The following is a 21,976-nucleotide window of genomic DNA, read 5'->3' as shown; positions in this document are numbered from 1 at the left end:
GGCTGGCGGTTTCATTCATTCATTCATTCATTCATTCATTCATTCATTCATTACATTTCTATCCCATTTCTCTTCTGAGCAGCACAAGATGATGTACACAGTTCTCGCCCCTCTCTGGTTTTTATCCTCACAACAACCCTGTGAAGTAGCTTAAGCTGAGAGACTGTGACTGTCCCAAGGTGGGCTGGATATGGCCCGAGGTACTCATTTATTCGGCCAGTGCTGCCTCCCGCTGCCGCCACCTGCTCTTACCGGCGCTGTACTGCACGGCTGCCCACTTCCGGGTTGGAGGAGCACCGGAAATAGCTTAGGCGCATGCGCAAGTGTTATTTCTGGTGCATATCTGGGTCGGAGGAGGCCTGTGCACATGCGCACAAGCTATTTCTGGTGCTCCTCTGACCCGGAAGTGTGCCAGAAATAGTGTGTGCGCACGCATATGGGTACACACTCCCCTGCCCTCTGGCCCACCACACAATCGGCGCTGGAGACACTGGTCCGAGGCGCAGTAAGTTTGCTGACCCCTGATGTTGAGGAAGAATGCTAAACACTAGGCCATAGTCATCAGGCAGCATGGGAAAACTGATTCACATTACAGGGCAACACCCAGTGCTTTTCTTCTAGGAAAAAATGGTACCCATGAGTACCCCCAGAAAAAAAGCACTGGCAAGACCCTTTCCCCCCCTGCTTTGCAGTGTTATGGGTAGGAAACAAGTACTTTATTAAAATAGTCATGTGACAGAGTCCACAACGAAACTGGAAGCAATGCATTTGCTCCTAACATTGTAGTTTGGATATGCATGAAAGGCAAAAGTTTGGGAAACTGCTGCTCTTAACTGATCAAGGATAAAGTCTCTCTTAAAGCCCCGTTTAGTCAGTTTAGGACATTCTTCAGAACACACGGCGCAAGGAGCAAGCACTGAATCCCAGTAAAGGAATAAAGTGTTCTTGTCCTAAGGAGGAAACTATTGGCTCCCATGCATTCTTCGTCCTTCCCACTTCCTCTCTCCATCATGTTAAAGCACAGAATAAGCATTTCAGCAGATTCTGTTCCCTCAGGAATCCATTATGAAGTGCTGTGTAGGGGGAGAGGAAAATGGATCTTGTGTTGAGAACACATCCTATACAAAACAGCGATAAAACACATTCCTTATCCATAGGACCTTCAGTTACTGTAGGGTACTGCATACGGTCCCCAAACATGGAAAGTAAATTGATATGGTCAAGGAAATATGGGCAGGTAAGCTTTAAGTGTTTTATAATATTGTTGGCACCAGTGCCACGACTGCTGTTTTTCTCACTGTGCTTGACCCATCCTGAAGGTCATAGAATCATAGAGTTGGAAGGGACCACAAGGAGTCACGTAATCGAACCTCTTGCAAAGCCAGTCAGCTGAAAACTGGCTTCTATGCGTAAAGTAAAAGATAAAGGTAAAGAACCCCTGACAGTTAAGTCCAGTCACGAACGACTCTAAAGTACTCCTCCATAATTCTAAGAGTGTATATAATTAGTTTTGGGGGCTTGGGGAGAACATGTTGTACATGGTCAGAGACACTTATTTATCCTTTCCCATATTCCAGGATCCATCCCTCATGCTAGTTAATGATTTTGAACCTGAGCCCTGGAACAAATGAGGCCCAGGTAAGTACCTGATTTCCTCGGTGTTCTGGGATACAGGGCATAATTTTTTCTGAGGTTTAGAGCACCATGTTCCCTGTGCTTTGGAACTGTAAATGTAATAATATATACAGGCCAATGAGGGCAATTATTCAATAGGTTTGATTAAAATGAGCAGGGATAAGGCTATACAATCAAGACTAACAGTACTTGCAAGGGATTGCTATGGTAATGCTGCTGGCTGAAGCAGGCTAAGGGCTGAGCTCGAGTTTATAAGGGACATAACGCTGCCATAGATCTTTACCTCGCCTAGTAAAATTTCTTGTAAAAGGCATGTTCAGTGTATCAGTATCCCATCGAATTTTCTCCACTTGCAGTGGGTTGGGAAATGCTGAACAAAGAGATCTCACTCCACACATTTCTCTGACTAGATACTGTCTGGGAGAATGGAGGGGAGAGATGGTGATTGGTTGTTACAGAGCAACTTGCAGGACACTAGCTTCTGACTGAGGTCTATGGAAAGAGCACGGGGATGACCTACAGACTGTGATGGACAATGCAGACATCCTCCTAACCAGTTGCAGTCTTTATCTTGTTGAATCTCAGGCATTCAGGCTGTGGGATCAGTGAACACACGTAAGGGAAATGCAGCAGGATGAAGCCTCTGCATATGTGGCTGGACCCACAGTGGCCTCTGTCTCCAAGCGTAAGATTCCCAATCGCCTGGAAGGATCATTCTGCGCATTGCAGGGACTCTGTTCAGACGTCCTGCACACTTGTCCATTGATCACACAAATCGAACCATTATCTCCTGGCTTGCAGTTCTTTTTGGTTTTCAGCTACCTGTGTCCGTGGTTTATATGTGTTTTAGGGGTGGTGGTTTATATTTAGTGGTTTAACTTACACATGCGTACATATTTAATGTTGAATTATCATAGACACAAACATTAAAAACACATGTAGAGGAGAATGAGATTTGCACAGCTGTCAACGTTTCCCTTTTTTAAAGGGAAATTTCCTTATTCTGAATAGGATTCCTTGCAAGAAAAGGGAAAAGTTGACAGCTATGGATTTGGTGTTCGGCATGTCCTAGGCTACACTCAGCTCTCATTGGTCGAGTAGAAACCCCCCGCAACAGTGCACTCTAGAATGTGCCACCAGGATCCTTTGCCAAACAGTCAAGTTCCATGGCAGATGATCAAAGGTTCCATAGTGGAGAGGTCCAGTGCTGGATTTAGGGTGGTGTGAGTGGTTCCCCTGCACAGGGCACAAAGCCCAGGAGGTGCAAAAGAGATAAGATTCATAACTGAGAAGATACATTTGGGGGCCTCACCCAGGGCACCATATTACCAAAGATTAAAGTCCACCCCAATAGGCCACCACAATAAGGGTTTCTTTCAGTTTGAGACCCACTGATAAAAAGCAAGTAAAAGCTTACTGTGTTGGTCATTTCGATCCATTGTACCATCCACTTTGCCATCAGGAAGTATCCTCAAGAAATGGCCTCCATTGCTGCAGTAAAGGAGTTTGGGCTTCTTGTAATTCCCCATTGGGAGATCAAACTTCTCTGTCAGAGCTGTGAATGTCGTGATTTCCCCTTCAGCCATTTCTTGCACGGTCTGGGTGTCTGGGTTTCAGTCCTGAAAGAGAATTTCAACAGGCCCATAGATAATAGCAATTGCCCCTTCCCTCCCAATTTTCTCCCTCTACCTCTCAACATTCCTCCATTGCTTCCACCCACTTTGCTCACCTGCATGAAATGAGAGACCAAGGGTCACAAGTTGCTCACCCCTGCCTTATGAGAAGATACTAGAAGCAGAGGGGACACAGGGAAATGTTTTCATTGCTGCTTCTGCAAAACAAATGGGGTGTGTGTGTGCTCTGCTGCCTGCTGTTTTGATGAGGTTTTTGAATAGTAGCACCTACTGCCAAAGCAATCACAAATCAAGGAGATGGTTAAAAGAAAGTGAGGGATGGGAATCCTTTTCTTCTCTGAAGAATGAGCTGCGTTAGACACAAAGCTGTTTCTAAACAGAAGTTCTACTTTCTACTTTCTACTTTCAAGGTATAGGAAATGAACAGCTTGAGACAACCCAGAGGGTGTTCCTCAAGCCAAGCTCTGCTGAAAAACTACTCTGATTTTTTTGGGGGGGAGGGGCACCTGGAAGAGCAGCAGCAGCACTGCAGCCAACACTGGGTTTGAGTCTCCTTCTCACCCAGTGGATGATACCCTCTTATGCTGCTGGGCTGGAGGCAGCTATCCAGCCGAAAGTCCACAATTCAACTGAGTAGCAAAACTGTTTAGTTTCTTTTTATTTTTTATTTCTGTCCCGAACCGCCTGATCTTAGGGACCTCTGCTGAATGGAGAGACACAAAAATATAAAACAAAAAGTAGGACAGATATTGACAGGTCCAGTTCCAGCTCTTGTATGACTTGTTTAAATTCTTGTGTCAAAGCAGACGGTCTACTGACTGCAGGTCATAGAAGATACCCTAGGAGGTGTCTCTCTAAGCCCCTTACAGCCTCTTCTCTAATATGCCATCGTCTAGTACAAATAAAATAGAAAACCATCTCAGACCCATTCGTTTTATTTGTTAAAACAAGGAGGGCTTGACCATGATGCTTCCTTCCTGTATATACAGTGGTCTAAGGATCCAAGTGCTTCTCCAGATTATTTTAGCAGAACAGCTCTATGGGACATTTGGAAATGATTTAGTTAATTCCACGTTGCTTCTCTCCTTTTAAGATTCGGCACTATTTTTAGAACCCATCCTTGCTTGCCAGCAGCCTTAGACTCCACAAGAGAAGTTGAATGAATACTATTTTCCACCCCCATTGTCCTGCTGTGCTAGACGTGAACGCTGTTCTCATACTTTTATGACCGTGTCGTTGGTATTCTGCACACAGCTCTCCTCATGGGCTTGCTATTATACTTTTGGCAGGGAGAGGTTGGGTTTTACGGGAATGAAAGTGTGTGTGTGTGCGCGCGCACGCAAGAGGGAGAGGAGACAAACCAAAGCCAACATAAGGGGCCTGATTTTTCTGGTTAGAGGCCTAACCCGCTTAATGATTAAAAAGCTTGGGGAGGGCCAGGAGGCTTCATCCAAGATGACATCTCCCTTCAGCACTTTGCAGCAAAGGGGGAATAGTCCAGACTAAGACACCCTGTAAGGAAAGGCTTTGGGCCTTGGCTTGGCCAGGGAAGTAATGAATGGCAGCACAAAAGCGTAGGCATCTCAGGCAATTTGGGAAGGAGTTTTGTCTACTGATTTTAGTCACTTGCACCCAGCTTCAGTTTTATTTATTTGTTTGAAAAATAATTACATACTGTTATATTATTAAAAGAAAAAAGAAAAACCATCCAAGGGCTTTACAGCAATAATACATAAAACATGCCATAAAGCCATATAAAAAGTTTAAAAACAGACATCAATGAACCATTGTGGACTGTCTCATTTGTAGGTAGCCATTCAGCACAATGTTTACCTGGAAATAATTTGCACTGAGCTCAGTAGCCTTCAGTAGCTCAGTTCCACTGGAACTCTCCTTGGTTTGTTGGCATCACTTTGTCTTGGGAGACAATGGAAGGGTGTGCCTTTGGGGAACTCTCTACATGCCCTGAAATGATGCGCTTGTTTTCTCTTTCCTTCAAACAATGAGTGTGATGCCTTTGCACAGGAGTCAATACTGTGTATTTAGAGGTAATCAGACTTGGGTACACCCCCATCAAGAGAAGCTGAGGTCTTCCAGCCAAAAAGATAGAAGAATTTCCCCATGGTGACTGATATGCATAATGAACTATGTAAATACAGGCCTAGTTCCTGGGAATCTCTGCCATATCTAGTGCAAATAGAAATCCTTATTTAGCATTAATTAATTCTTGACAGTTATCAAGGAGCAGTTTCTATCAAGCAACAACTTCTATCAACCCCAGGTAATTAGATTAAACCAAAATTTACATTTCCTGCAAAAGTCCTCCACCTTTTCCTGACTGACTAATCATTGCCTTCCATGGCAATGTCTTTCACGTGATAATCCTTCACATGATAAATGTCCTTCGCATGATAATCCTTTGTTGCTGAGCCCAGGCCAGTCAGAAAGTCTCCTTCCTATAACTAGGCACCTGTCCCCTAAATGTTCATTCTCTTGGGTCTGACACTCTCCAGCCTGATCCACATAACTTATTTCAAAGTTTGCCTGTCCCCCCTGGATACAGATTAGAGTAGGACATCTTTTTTCTGAGCTGGTCCCTGTACCTTTGACTCCTGTTCTCATTTCCGTGCTTCTGATTCTCTCTCTCTCTCTCTCTCTCTCTCTTTCTTTCAGGTTATTCAGGAATTCAGGTTATTCTGGAATTCACCTTTGCAGGAAAGCCCTAGTCAATTCCCACAAGGAGAGCTCTTTCTATTTTCAGACTTTATTGGAGGGTTCTGGCCCTGGCTGTGGCTAGCTGAATAAGCTTGAACCTCTAGGCAGAACTTGTCAGATTACAAAGAAGACCCCTTGCAGAAGGCATAGCTGAATTAATGTGCAAACTTAGGGCTTCTCCACACTGGGGAGAACCGCTCTTTAGTACTCAATCAGAGCAAACAGCATACTTTGGATCTGACCCCAAATTTAATTTCAGTCCTTTGTTACAGTGGTACCTCAGGTTAAGTACTTAATTCGTTCCGGAGGTCCGTACTTAACCTGAAACTGTTCTTAACCTGAAGCACCACTTTAGCTAATGGGGCCTCCTGCTGCTGCTGCACCGCCGGAGCACGATTTCTGTTCTCATCCTAAAGCAAAGTTCTTAACCTGAGGTACTATTTCTGGGTTAGCAGAGTCTGTAACCTGAAGCGTATGTAACCCAAGGTACCACTGTACAGCATGTTGAGATGGTTACAAATACAGTGGTGCCCCGCAAGACAAATGCCTCGCAAGACGGAAAACCCGCTAGGCGAAAGGGTTTTCCGTTTTTTGAGGCGCTTTGCAAGACGAATTTCCCTATGGGCTTGCTTCGCAAGAAGAAAGCCCATAGGGAAATCTCCGGGGACCTCTTTTAAATGCTGGTGGTGGGGAGCAAAGCCTTTTCCCCCCCTCCGGCCTTCAGAAGAGGTCCAGGAAGGCCGGCGGGGGCCGAAAGGCTTTGCTCCCCACCGCCAGCATTTTAAAAGCGGTCCGGGATAGCAGGGAAGCGCTTCCCGCTATCCCGGATGGCTTTTGAAGGCAGGCGGGGGGGAGCAAAGCCTTTTGCCCCCCGCCCGCCTTCAGAAGAGGTCCTGGACCTCTTCTGAAGGCTGACGGGGGGCAAAAGTCTTTGCTCCCCCCTGCCTGCCTTCCCGGGAGAGCGGAGAAACGCAGCGCAGCATTTCTCCGCTGTCCCGGAGGCCTTTTGAAGGCAGGCGGTGGGGGGGGGGAGCAAAGACTTTCGCCCCCCACCGGCCTTCAGAAGAGGTCCTGGACCTCTTCTGAACGCCGGCGGGGGGCAAAAATCTTTGCTCCCCCCTGCCTGCCTTCCCGGGAGAGCGGAGAAACGCAGCGCTTTCTCCGCTTTCCCGGACGGCATTTGAAGGCAGGCGGCGGGGGGGGGGGGAGCAAAGACTTTCGCCCCCCACCGGCTTCAGAAGAGGTCCAGGACCTCTTCTGAACACCGGCGGGGGGCAAAAGTCTGTGCTCCCCCCTGCCTGCCTTCCCAGGAGATCAGAGAAACGCAGCGCTTTCTCCGCTTTCCCGGACGGCAGCGCTGCCGCCCGCCAGCATTTTAAAAAACCCCGGGACAGCGGAGGACTTGCTGGGGGTGGGAAGAAAAGCCCTTGTCCCCCCCCCAGCCTTCAGAAGAGGTCGGGGGACAGACTGTCCCCGGACCTGGACTGAAGGCGGTTTCCTTAGGAACGCATTGATTGATTTTCAATGCATTCCTATGGGAAACCGTGCTTCGCAAGACGAAAAACTCGCAAGACGAAAAAACTTGCGGAACGAATTAATTTCATCTTGCGAGGCACCACTGTAATCCACTTGTATAATAAATTACTGTATATTCGTGTAATTTAAATAATCAAATACAGTGGTACCTTAAGTTACATATGCTTCAGGTTGCATACGCTTCAGGTTACAGACTCCGCTAACCCAGAAATATTGCTTCAGGTTAAGAACTTTGCTTCAGGATGAGAACAGAAATCGTGCTCCTGCGGTGCAGCAGCAACCGCAGGAGGCCCCATTAGCTAAAGTGGTGCTTCAGGTTAAAAACAGTTTCAGGTTAAGAATGGACCTCCAGAACGGATTAAGTTCTTAACCTGAGGTATCACTGTACTGTAGATTTAAATATGTGTTTTTCTTGTTTGTTAGTTAAATAAATAGTATTTTAAAAACCACTGAGACTTTTTTCCTCATATTTATCTACACTGAATTTCACTCTTCATCTGTTTTAAATCTTCTTTCGGGGGGGGGGGGTGAGGTATAAACCTGAGGGAACTTTTAAAGAAATATTTTTCTTGTTCTTCCTTAAAAACAACACCACCCCTTCACTCTCCCCCACTTTCAGTTGTCTTGTAAAAACAATACTTTTGCGTCTATCCTGCCCATTACAGTAACATTTAAGTAATTGCTTATGTACAGACTCCTTGGTTTATGTGGCTGAGCGATTCCTCTTGCCAAGGAGAGAGCTGCCTCAGACATTCTGTCAGGTTATCAATATTTAATACAAAGGGATCATAAAATCTGATGGATTTCTTTGTACTCATCTCATTCTGCATCAAGAGAACACATCAGACAGAAATGAAAAGTACATAGTAAATCTAGTGGGGTGGAAGAACAAGCTAGGGGCGGGGAGAAAATTTTGTCTATATGCTTTAACAGCAAATTATTTCATGTGCTTTAAATATATTGTAGTGCCTGTTTGGGAGGCTTGTCTGGGTTTCTTGCCCATATTTGTCTATTCGTTTCCTCTCCTTCCACCTAACTTGCTTCTTCTAGATTAGTGTTTCCCAACCTTTTTCCAACTGTGGCTCCCTTCTGACCTCGTTTCCTTCCTGTGGGTCTGCCCATAGATGTAGCTGGGGGGGGGGGCAGGCCCACTCAATACAAATCAATACAAATCAGAGCTTATGCCCCCTAACAAAAGCCTGCCCCCCTAACAAAAAGCCTGCCTACATCAATGCTCCCCGCCCCCCGTCCTACCAGTAGAAAGGTAGCTATTTAAGTGTTTTGTTTGTAAATGTTTTATTTATATTTTGTATGATTTGTACAAAATACATGGTTGGCCACTAGAGAGTCCAAGTTAACTCTCTCCCTTGCCTAGGGCCCAAACCAGATGTGAAGTGAATTAAACACTTTTAGAAAATGTAAATAGCAGCTGCAACCAGTAGTGGCACTACTACTGGCTTAAAAGAAAAGCCCAACTAGCTTTTCAGAAACCCTTTAATTGGATAACATTTTGAGGAAACGCTTGAAGTAACTGGTATTATGGTTTGAAGTCTTCTTTATTCTGTTATATTTTACTCCAGGAAGATCCATTCATCCTGAATAGAACCCAATAAGGTCAGCATGTATGTACAATTTTATTTTATTTTTAAAGTGATTCCGTTGAAATCCCAAGATGAAAAATTGCCGGAAGCTCTTAGAAATATGAAATAATCAATACTTTTTGGGGGAATTTTTAAAGCATATTAGTTTTTTAAATCACTTTTTTTAAAAAAAAATGTAAATTAACTTTAAGATTTAAAGTAAGTCCATCATGTGCCATATCATATTAGAGCCCTTGAAGTTCTGAAGAGATTGGGGGTTTTTTAGTTTTGAAATATATTAATTCTGGTCTGAGCTTTTAAGGTTTTTGTGTAGTCTGTCAAGGCCAAAATTGTCAATTTTTTGAAATTTCAAACCTTCATAATTAAAAAACGGGATGAGATAAAAAATTAAAAACTGAGATCTGGGACCTTCTCTTACACTGAAGATGAAAGCAATATAAAATAGTAAGATAAAAGTCCCTGGATCACTTGACATGGAATTACCCTATCACAATATCTCTCTATAGTGCCCAGCTATACAACCAATGGCTTCCTTTGTAGTAAAATAGTTGACAGTAAGAACTTAAAACCACCTTCACCTTCCAGCTAAAAATGGGTGAGGGAGCACAGCCATCATCATTTATCTTGCAGCTTTTTATCTTTCTGCCTATTTAGTTTATGTTGTGATGCTTAGTCCCTCTTGAGGTGGAGTTAGGGGCAACAAAAATGAACCTAAGTATAATTGAAAAATAAATGGGCTTTCTGCCTGTTTGGTGATATCTTTGCAACAACTTGGTGAGCCAGTTCCATGTGTTACTTGAATTTAGCTTCACGGTATTTACCTACAACTGGTTCGCTTAGTTTTGGCATGTCCCTTGAATACAACTGAAAATTGGCTTGCAAGAGTGACACCTGGTGGATACGTTTGGTGTGGCTGCACTCTCTTCCCTTGAAAAAGGCTCCTACTTACTAAAGTGCCACCCTTCAGATATTGCAGGACTAAATATCAACCCCAGAAGCCAGTTTGGCCCATGTCCAGGGGTGATCGGAGGTGTAGTATAGCAATGTCTGGAGGGTCACAAGTTCCCCATCCCTGTGTTGAGGCCATGCCCTCCCTATTGAACAAAAGTGTCATAGGCCTTGGAGTTAAATTTTGATTTTGCCACATCTGGCTTTGAGGACAAAAAATAATTCTGAGCAAGCTCATCATTGCACCACTTGGATTTAAGAAAATACCAAAGTTATATTTTTATGGGGGTAGGTGGGAATTAAAAACGTCATTGCAGTGTCTTCTACTATTTATTATCATGTCAGATGCAATTTGAGGAAAAGTGCAACTTTTTCAAGGGCTGGAGCATCTCCCGTCAGAGGAAAAGTGACAATATTTGAGGCTTTTTTGTTTACAAAGAAAGGCAAGAAAGAAGGGGGCGTGATAGAGGTGTTTGAAATTATGTGAGATATGGAGAAAGCTGGTAGAGAGGGATTACCCGCACCCTCATAATATGAAAACTCAATGAAGCTGAATTTTGAAAGATTCTGGATAGACAAAAGAAAGTATTTCTTCACATAGCATGAGACCCTTTGAAATCTGTGGACATAAGCAACTTCAGTTCATTGATTTTAACAGCTCTGCTCTGACTGTGTCTTGGATAACAATGGATATCATTCATATCTCATAGCTATCACAAAAATAAAACCATCGCAAATGCAAAATACCAGCACCAGAAATATCCCCTTACCTATTTATAATTCCATATCTGTTCACAACAGCAAACTAAATTAAGTACATCATAACACACTATATTATATATATATAAAATCTTCTCTTCATGAACTTAGAAGAGAAAGCCATGTTTCAGCAACCTGTCACACTTCTGCCCCAAGAAGTGTGCATGCACACGAAAGCTCATACCAAGAACTAACTTAGTTGGTCTTTAAGGTGCTACTGGAAGGATTTTTTTTTGTTTTGACTATGAATTACAAGTAAGGAAGAGAACTTTATTCAGGCTCATAGCAGCATGGGCTCAGTACATGAGCAAGGCAAGAGATCAGGGGTGCCAACTTGAATAAAATAATGTGGGGGCCCAGGTAAGCCCCGCCCCACATAACCAATCACATGACGCAATGCGTACATACCATTTGAATAGGAATGCCCATCAACTTTGTGGGGTCCCGGCCCCCTCAAATATCTTATTGTGTGGGCCGAAGCCCCCACGGCCCCTAGGACTTGGCTCCTCTGCAAGAGATGCAGGATTGAGTGCAAGCATCAGAGATGTCCCAACTGCCCCCACTGCCAAGCTTTTAAAGATGAGCTGAACTGAGACTCTCTCAACATGCAAGATCACTACGTATTCAAATGTGCACTGTGCTTGGGTAGGTGTGTCTGATCCCACCTACAGAAGTGACACCTGGCTCCTCGTGATGAGCCTGGGTCCTGCCCCTTTGATCCCTCCTCTACCTGCTTAGCCCCTCCCACTATTGAGTTGAAGTCTCTCCCCCCCCACTCCCCAATGGGCAAGGCTGACCAAAGACATTTCGGTGCCTGAGGCAAACCACAAAATGACATCCTCCCTCAGTCAGGGAGGAAGGGATGAGGGTAGAGTTACATCAGGAAGAAAGGGGTGGGGAGGGAGATAAAGCTTTACATCAGGATGGCTTTAAAAGAGGATGAGACAAATTCATGGAGTATAAGGCTATCAGTGGCTACTAGTGGTTCCCTCACTGCGAAAAGTGAAGCTACAGGGAATCAGGCAGAGGTCCTTCTTGGTAGTGGCGCCCGCCCTGTGGAATGCCCTCCCATCACATGTCAAGGAAATAAACAACTATCCAACTTTTAGAAGACATCTGAAGGCAGCCCTGTTTAGGGAAGTTTTTGATGTTTGAAGTTTTATTCTGTTTTTAATGTTCTGTTGAAAGCCGCCCAAAGTGGCTGGGGAAACCCAGCCAGATGGGCAGGGTAGAAATAATAAATTTTTATTATTATTACATTATTATTTTTATTACTAGTCACAATGCCTATGGTCTACCTCCACTGTCAGAGTCATCAAGCGTCTGAATATCATTTGCTGGGAATCACTGGTAGGCCGGGTGCTGCTGCACCCATGTCCAGCTTCCCGGCTTCCCACAGCATAGCTGTCAACTTTCAGATTTGGAAATAAGAGATCAGCAGCCTCGAATATAAGGGATCAGCAGCCTCAACTGTCCCAGGTACAGTCTATGGGATATCTAACAATCTGGGATAGCAGCAGGAAGCAGCGGGAAACGGTGCTGGAATAAGGGAATTTCCCGCAAAAAAAGGGAAGGTTGACAACTATGTCCCACAGGCACAGGGTGCTGGATGAGATGGGCTTGTGGCCTGATCCAGCCGGGTTCTCCTAATGTTCTGAATTACTTTTGCATTCATATTCACATAAGAAAATTGTTCATTGCAGAGAGACAGTTCCTACATCTATTCAGAGGAGAAATGTTTTGCATTAAAAACATACTCCTTGTTTTCTCTGCCTAAGGCAAGCTGCTTTTCTAGCATTGCCAACGTAGAATCATAGACTTGCAGAGCTGGAAGGGACTACGAGGTTTATCTAGCACAGCCCCCTACAATGCAGGAATCTTTTGCCCAAGGTGAGGCTCGAACCCTGACCCTGAGATTAAGAGTCTCATGCCATAATCTATTTTATTCATGGAAGAGGATATGAAATATTTCTTTTTTGCAGTTAAAAATGTGTGATCTAACTACAATTACTGTTCTCTGATTAATCCCCAAACGGCTAGAAAGACTCTCATGATTAGAGGCAAAAATGCAAACCAATCCGTATTCAAACTATGTTTGAATTATACTCAAAAGGAAATCACAATACTTATGGTACCTTTTGCCAAATCCAGAGCAATTCTAAAACATCTGCATTAATGTTGCTTGCTCTTTATTGCAGTGCCAATACTCATCAAGTTAAAAATTTACTTATATTTCAAGCATGTAAAGGCTTCTCCCCCCCCCCCCGACCGATCTTAAACCTTATATCAAGTGATGCAAATTGAATTGCCCCCCAAGCCACATTTTCATAGCAGTGACTATATATCAACTCCTGGATCTTTTATTCAGGTTTATTAAGCATTTAACTTTTCAATAAAGTTTTGAAAATTAAAAATCTTTCCTTTTTTAGGTGAAATTGTTGCACTAAGGCAACAGAGTGCTTTGTTGTTTTTTAGTCGTTTAGTCGTGTCCGACTCTTCGTGACCCCATGGACCAGAGCACGCCAGGCACTCCTGTCTTCCACTGTCTCCCGCAGTTTGGTCAAACTCATGTTTGTACCTTCGAGAACACTGTTCAACCATCTCGTCCTCTGTCACAGAGTGCTTTAATCCACTTTAATTGTGCAAATGTAATTTTCCAATATGCATCTGAAGTCCTCACACAGAATACTGACAATCTGAAGGTAACTTCCTTGGCATTGCTGCTGACAGCTTCCTAAAGACCCCTCTGCTTGCTTTAGGATTTTGGCTGTAATATGTTGGCATTAACTGTCTATGATAAACTAAGAAGGCACTTAAGTTCTGCAGTGTCCTTGCTCACTTCCTTTATGTGTAAAATCAAAATAGATTACTGGATTACTTATGGCATAAAGGGATGCAAAGAAGTGATGTGAGGTGAATAGTGTTTAGGTCTGAATAATCTAAGACATAAAAATAAAAAAAATGACCAATGTATTTCCAGTGAAGGGATTTTTATAATAACCATCTTAAGAAACACTCCTTAAAAAAAAGTATCTAAGTTTAAAACAATCACAGAAGCTTTAAGATTACAAAGGAATTGTTGCCTAAAATTTATTTTCTATTATTGGAACCAGCATAGCATACTGGAAATAAATAAAAGGGAGGAAAGGGAAATTGTGTTTCCACCCTTGAAGCCTATCATTGTATCAGTCTTAAAGAAAACATTATAAAATTTTATATTGTTAGGATTTTATCCCATGGAAGATAAACAAGATTGCAAAAATGAGAAAGAGACATTTTACTGCTATGGTAGACAGGAGTTTCAGAATATCTGCTGCTCCTGTCCTAAAATCCATCTATATTGGAAAATAAGAGTGCATGCACATTATTTACACTTCTATACAACTTGAACAGATGATGTAGAGCCTCAAAGCATCACCATCCCAACAGACCTTGCTTCCCCATTAGGGTTCCAGGGAAGCCCCAAGTCACAGCTTTGGGACCAGGTCAGAGCAGAGATGCTTTTGTCCTCCAGCTTCCAGCATCAGCCAAACTTCACTCTCACACACAGCTCCTTTCTTGGCCTATTGTTCACCATCCTAGGATGAGGTGGCATCTAGCCAGGTGAGGCAGTAAAAGGCCCACCCATTTGTCTCTATGGAAATCTCTTTGGGCATGTAAATAAAGGTAAAAGGTAAAGGTACTCCTGCCCGTACGGGCCAGTCTTGACAGACTCTGGGGTTGTGCGCCCATCTCACTCAAGAGGCCAGGGGCCAGCGCTGTCCGGAGACACTTCCGGGTCACGTGGCCAGCGTGACATCGCTGCTCTGGCAAGCCAGAGCCGCACACGGAAACGCCGTTTACCTTCCCGCTGGTAAGCGGTCCCTATTTATCTACTTGCACCCGGAGGTGCTTTCGAACTGCTAGGTTGGCAGGCGCTGGGACCGAGCAGCGGGAGCGCACCCCGCTGCAGGGATTCGAACCGCCGATCTTTCAATCGGCAAGTCCTAGGCGCTGAGGCTTTAACCCACAGCGCCACCTGCGTCCCTTGGGCATGTAAATGGAGGTACTTAATTGAACAGCTGAGGCCATTACCTTAACAGAAAGGCTAGTCTGACTGGTTCAGCAAGCTTTCTCTCAGGTACTCTAGCCTTACATATACAGGATCACAGGTTTGGAAGGGATCCATACATATCATCCAGAGTGATCCCCGTGCCCCGTGTATGTGTGTGTGTGTGTGAGATACACACACACACACAGTGGTATCTCAGGTTACATACACTTCAGGTTACATACGCTTCAGGTTACACACTCCGCTAAACCAGAAATATTACCTCAGGTTAAGAACTTTGCTTCAGGATGAGAACAGAAATCGTGCTCTGGCGGCGCGGCAGTAGCAGGAGGCCCCATTAGCTAAAGTGGTGCTTCAGGTTAAGAACAGTTTCAGGTTAAGAACGGACCTCCGGAACGAATTTAGTACTTAACCTGAGGTACCACTGTGTATATATATATATATATATATTGCCCTGCCTATTTAGAACAGGAATTGATGGATTTGTGTCCCTCCAGATATTGTTTAACTACAACTCCCATAATCCCTGGCCATTAGCCATGCTGACTAGGGCTGATGGAAGTCGAAATCCACAGGTTAGCCATCCCTGATTTAGAGCTAAGCAAAAGTACTTTGAAACAGTTTGCACATCTGTATGCTTCAGGAATAATTCATATATCCCTAGCTTATTCCTTCCTTTGTTCCTAATGCTACCTTAAGAGAGTGCAGTCAAGAGAGCAGTTAACTCCATGTGCTTCTCTTCCTCTCTGCTATAAAAAGATGCAAATCTGTACAAGTGATTCATGCTGTGTTAATGATCATTGAGAACCAGCTTCTGTATTAGGAGTTAACTAAAATGTTCTTAGCCTTTGTTAGGTGAAAACATGTTATGAGTATTTCATCCACTATGAACTCCTTCTGTGGAATCAAACCAAAGAATCTATCCCACAAATCATGAAAAAATATTTGCTCACCTGGTGACAATGGTCTCCCAGAAAGAAATTGTCTGCTGGAGTTTAGCATTTTACAGGTAAGGCTCTCACAATCAACCTGCTGAACTAGCAACCGTCATATGAATCCATTGATTCATTTGTTGATCAAGAGAAAACATCAGACCCATATGCACCTTTTGCTTCAGAGTTCTGTCCATATGCATCAGTGGGGAGTAACCTTAAGGCTGTCTGACCATTTCCTTCTACGTGGACAACAAAAAGAAATCCTGAGGCAGGCCGACTGGTCTCTGTGGTGTTCGTGTTTGGTGAGTAACTTAATCATGATACAGTAACTGGGAACATTTAGTAGTTCTAGTGGAGAGAAGTTTACATTATCTGTAGACTCCAGAAGAAAAATAAATTACGGCTTATTAAGCAGAGGCAAAAGAATGTTGGCTTCATTTCACCGTTTTCTGAGTAATCTTGTGTCCACATCAAACAATATAATCTTTGCTTGAGTCTCTTTGGTTTAAAATGGAAAGTGTCATTAGTCATTGTGGTCAACAGAAGGCATCAAGCATGCAGGCAGAGGCCATACACCACAACAAAAGTAATCACCCCATTCTTCTAACACCCACACCCACAAATAAACACACACACTACAGCTTCTGCACCTGAGAACATGAAGAAGGTGTCACTTGGATTGTTATTGATCAGTTTTGATTGTTCCAAAGAAAATTCAGAAATGTTGACACTCAAAGGAGCCAGCTTAAGCCAGCTCAAAGAGATAGTGCTTAGAAGGCTGGACTTAAATTGAGGAGAAAGAAAAGTGGGTGACTGTAACCTTAGGTTCATCACTATCCCTTAGACTTGCAGGGTTGTTGTGAGGAGACACACAATATATGCCATGCTGAGTTCTTTGGAGAAAGGGTGGGGAAGAAACCAAATAATTGGTTTCAACCATCCCACAACCTCAACCAACCACTACTGAAACAACACCCAAGTATGCATGGCTATATTATTTGCTCACATTCATCCCTTGTTCTCCATGCACTTCTGTGCCTCTCCAGTCTTTGCAATGTGGTACCCTTGTATTGTATCTCCCCTGTAAAGTGTCCAGGGCATCTTCAACCACAGTCGCAAAATGATCCCACTCAACCCCAATCAATGTAAAAATCATTAACATATCTTGCTTATCCTATGAATTCACCTGAGGGGATTGCGGCTGCTAAGGTATGGTAATATCAGTTTACAGAATGCAGCCTCAAGTTGCCTCACATCACTGAATAGAGTTTGGCTAGGACTTCAGCTGTTTGTGTTGAGATTCACTGATCTTCCCAGCCAATGTGGTGTAGTGGTTAAGAGCGGTAGACTTGTAATCTGATGAACGCGGTTCGCGTCTCCGCTCCTCCACATGCAGCTGCTGGGTGACCTTGGGCTAGTCGCACTTCTCTGAAGTCTCTCAGCCCCACTCACCTCACAGAGTGTTTGTTGTGGGGGAGGAAGGGAAAGGAGAATGTTAGCTGCTTTGAGACTCCTTAGGGTAGTGATAAAGCAGGATATCAAATCCAAACTCCTTCTCCTCCTCTTCTTCTTCTCTTTACTACTTTGGTAGCAGAATAATGCATAATAACCTTCTCTTGCTAGTTTTTTTAAAAAAATGATACAGCAAATGCCACACAGAAGCTGTGTTAAAGTGATTTGGATACGTTTTGAGATCCAGGTTTAACCATTGAGAAAGGTTGATATTTTTGAATAAAAACCATTGTAGAAAAACAAAATAATTTATTCCTTATTGACAACCTTGTGAGGTTAAATGGGGCCAGATATTCACCCCACCTTCCCCTTCTCCACCTCCTCATTCTTTTTTCTGTATGACACAGGTCTAAATGTCAGACCACAAAAACAATACAGCTGAGGTTTGTTTGGTGTCTTGCTGCAGGTGTGGCTTCCTTAGCAGAAAGATCCTGTCCCGAACCACCTCCTACAGAGGTAGTTAGCCATTTCCTCCACTGTATTTCAGAAAAACAGAGCAATCTCCCCTGGACTGAGGCGAGGCCTTTAATACGTTTATTTCACCATGCCATTTATAGACACCATTCTATCCCTTTTCCTCTGTCTCTTTATTTGTGTCTTTGGGGTCCGAAAATATAAATGGCCAGTTGTTTGTGGTCAGCAGGCTGGCCACTCACAGCTAGGCCCTATCCGCTGACCCAGGAGTTGACGTAATATGGGACATGCTCCGTCTTGTGGATTTTGCTGTCATGCGTGCACATATAGGCTCCATCCAAGGAGAAGGCGTTATGTTTCGTTTATTTATGGCATTTCTTTATCATAAAGTCCACTATGTCAGTTTATGGCATTAGTGCCACAAAAACCAATCGATTCCAAAAAAGAAGAACAAAGAGAAAAACAGAAACAGACCAGCACAAAAAGCAGCATAAAGCCACCATAAAAACAACCTGAGAGATGACGCTATTTGTGTAATAGTCCAGATTCAGGCAACTGAAAACAATCGGTTTTCCCTGAACACCACCTTGAGAGGCAAAGCCAAACTAATGGAGCATCCAGCCCTGGAGTCCATTTCTGACACAGATTTAGGAAAAAAAGGGGGTCCTGGTACTACATACCCTTGAATACCCCCAGAAAAAAATGTGCTGGTTTTCACTGTAACCAGCAGGTGCACCTAATGGCTAGGGCCAGGCTTAGAGGCAGGGCCAACCCAAGATATTTTGCTGTTTGAGGCAAAGGACAAGACTGTATATACACACCCCCAATTCTACATACAGAAGGCAATTGGACAGATAGTTGAATCTCACTTATACCCTCCACAGCACCTGAGAGCCACTCTGCTTGAAAGCATGCTGGTGGTTTTGCTTCCCCCCCTCTAGACGCCTAAGCGACCCTCTTGGTCTTCCCTGATCCTCTTGACAAAAACAAAACAAAGCACAAAAAAATCTCACAAAAAGCAAAGGAGTAAATGAAGGGTTTTCAGTGCTATAACACCGGACAAAATTATAAGCTTGAGTCGCCAGTACTTTTAGCCCAGGCCTTTCTGCAAAAAATAAAATAAAAATAAAAAAGTAGTCTGGGTGCTTTTGTAATTGAAACCTGTGAATAGATGCACTTTTTCAGTTGTGAAAGAAACTTTACTGGGAATAGAAATCTGGTCCCCATACAGTGCTATATTCCCTCATACTCAAGCTATCCTGCACAAACACACAGAGGGGTGTCATAATGATAAAAACGAAAACAGAAATAGTTAGTAAAGAAAGTATTAAGTACTCTTCCTGTGCCCTTTTTCTGTTTAGAATCTTCCCTCAAAGTATTTTTTCCCCTTTTAAAAGGGGATCTATTTGTGTTTGCATGGAATATACAGCAAGCCCATAAGTTTCTACTTACTAGTGGAAAGAAAGATGCATGTTAAGCTACACGTGTGAAGCTATGTGAACTTAAAACTACAGACTGCCACAGCTTCTTTTACAGTGGCCAATATGATCACATTCAATTGCCCGTCTGTCTCTCTCCAGTGAAATATGCCCTCTTCCTAAAGAAATCCAAGTTCTCCCGAGCCTTGCTTTGTACAATTGTAGAATTGTCTCCATGAGCCTTTAGAATATTTGAGGGAATCTGAAACATTTGAGAGGTTGTAAAACTGGATCCTGGGAGACTCATCAGGGATATTTCAGAGCATAGCTGTCAACTTTTCCCTTTTCTTGCGAGGAATCCTATTCGGAATAAGGAAATTTCCCTTTAAAAAAGGGAAACGTTGATAGCTATGTTTCAGAGTTGACTATCAATTTAACTAAGAAACCCAGTATGTTCTTCCTTCAGTATACTATAGCAACGGAAATGTCTGTATGTGCCAAACTCAAGCTATTTCATATATATATAAAGTAGACTCAAAATATTACACTGCTCCAGTGTGCCATGCCTACTTATCCTAATCCCAGCAAAAGGTCACAATCAAGAGGGCTTTGTCAAGGAGCCAGATATACCAAATGATGTGGCAAACTCCTGGTGACTAAAATTGCGTATATGTATTTCTGAAAGCTGGGTCTCCCCATCCCTATCTGACTTGATTCATACCCCTGCCCTTCCCACAGCATTTAAGGGACAAGTCACACTTCAAATGTAAAAGGGACCCATTTTTAACTGGTAAGATATACCGTATTTTTCCTTCTATAACACGCAGATTTTTTCTTCTAAAAAGGAAGGGGAAATGTCTGTGCGTGTTATAGAGCGAATGTGTGGTCCCTGGAGCCGAAAAATCATGCAAAAATCAAATCGCGGAGCTGCACGCTGCACGGAGAAGCGAAACCTGAAAAGAGGAAGCGGCTGCTTTCCTGCATTCTGCCTCAGGGTCTTACTGCCCACCCTCCTCTGTTTCGTTGCTGTGTTTGCTGAAATGGAACAAAGAGCAGGGAAAGCCCCTCCCCTCCAGGCAAGCTCAGTTGCTGCTGGGGGAGAGGGAAAGAGAGGGGGGAAGGGAGAGAGAGAGGGGGGAGGGGGAGGGAGAGAGAGAGGGGGGAGGGAGAGAGAGAGGAGGAGGGAGGGAGGGAGGGAGGGAGGGAGGGAGAGAGAGAGAGAGAGAGAGAGAGAGAGAGAGATGGCTGGCTTGGGTGGGGGGAAACTTTTGCCTTTCTTTCCTCCCTCCCGTTAAATCCCTCTCCTGCATTCTTAGCCAGCTGCTTCTCTGCACACCCCTCTAATGTCCCTTCTTTGTTTTTCCTTCCCTCCCCACTTAAAATGTGGTTACAAAGCATGGATCCTCAGGATCTTTGCATTGGGTCACCCCAAATTCACCATCAGATCACATAGCATGTCCATGGCTACAGCCTGCCCCCCCAAAATCACGCACCCACTGTTGTCTGGGGCTGCAATGGTGCAAAAATGTGGTTAAAAAGCATGGATCCACAGGAATTCTCAGGATTTTGGCATTGGGTCACCCCAAATTCACCATCAGATCACATAGCATGTCCATGGCTACAGCCTGCCCCCCCCAAATCACGCACCCACTGTTGCCTGGGGCTGCAATGGTGCAAAAATGTGGTTAAAAAGCATGGATCCACAGGAATTCTCAGGATTTTGGCATTGGGTCACCCCAAATTCACCATCAGATCACATAGCATGTCCATGGCTACAGCCTGCCCCCCCCCAAATCACATACCCACTGTTGCCTGGGGCTGCAATGGTGCAAAAATGTGGTTACAAACCATGGATCCACATGGATCCTCGGGATCTTTGCATTGGGTCAGCCCAAATTCACCATCAGAGCACATAGCATGTCCATGGCTACAGCCTGCCCCCCAAAAATCACGCACCCACTGTTGCCTGGGGCTGCAATGGTGCAAAAACGTGGTTACAAACCATGGATGCACAGGGATTCTCAGGATTTTTGCATTGGGTCAGCCCAAATTCACCATCAGATCACATGTCTGTGGCCACAGCATGAAGCACAAAAATGATACATCCACTGTTTCATTCAGAATGTTTTTCCCCTTGTTTTCCTCCTCTAAAAACGATGTGCGTGTTATGGTCAGGTGCGTGTTATAGAGCGAAAAATACGGTATATGCACAGTGAGACCATCAACTGTGAATGGCTCGTGAACATTTAAATGGCTGGATTTCACATGGAAATTAAACTTGATTGCTGCTCCTGTGTGTTTTGCAGCGAAACCTGCCCATTTATTTAAAATGTATGTGTTTCATGATTTTCCACCACTTCAGTTTGTGTTTGTATGTGGTTTGATATGTTAATTTGAGTACATTTTGCACCTGATGTTAGTAAACACGGAAAACTGGCCCTAAGAGCACAATTCAAAGTGTTGGTGCTGACCTTTAAAGCCCTAAACGGCCTCGGTCCAGTATACCTGAAGGAGCGTCTCCACCCCCATCATTCTGCCCGGTCCCTGAGGTCCAGCGCCGAGGGCCTTCTGGCGGTTCCCTCATTGCGAGAAGCAAAGCTACAGGGAACCAGGCAGAGGGCCTTCTCGGTAGTGGCGCCCACCCTGTGGAACGCCCTTCCAGCAGATGTCAAAGCGATAAACAACTACCTGACATTCAGAAGACATCTTAAGGCAGCCCTGTTCAGGGAAGTTTTTAACGTGTGATATTTTACTGTATTTTTGGTTTTTATGGAAGCCACCCAGAGTGGCTGGGGAGGCCCAGCCAGATGGGCGGGGT

The 21,976-nt window shown here is 44.0% G+C and overlaps 1 protein-coding gene across 4 annotated transcripts in view; it reads right to left on the bottom strand.

Moving 5' to 3' along the window:
• Positions 1-21,976, bottom strand: part of FGF1 (fibroblast growth factor 1) — a 51,663-nt gene that overhangs the window by 7,178 nt on the left and 22,509 nt on the right. For 3 of the 4 annotated variants that reach the window (XM_083728335.1, XM_083728338.1, XM_083728336.1), the window contains one exon: positions 3,053-3,254. In XM_083728335.1, coding sequence (XP_083584461.1) covers positions 3,053-3,221 — 169 coding nt within the window. In that variant the 5' untranslated portion in view covers positions 3,222-3,254. Of the gene's footprint in view, positions 1-3,052; positions 3,255-3,364; positions 3,464-21,976 lie in introns of those variants that run through there. The other variant, XM_083728337.1, reaches the window with a different exon arrangement.

Source organism: Podarcis gaigeae (genome assembly GCF_964106915.1).
Source record: "Podarcis gaigeae genome assembly, chromosome: 2".
Taxonomy (NCBI): Eukaryota; Metazoa; Chordata; class Lepidosauria; order Squamata; family Lacertidae; genus Podarcis; species Podarcis gaigeae.
The sequence above is the reverse complement of the archived record's forward strand: the minus strand, read 5'-3'. Positions and strand labels throughout refer to the sequence as shown.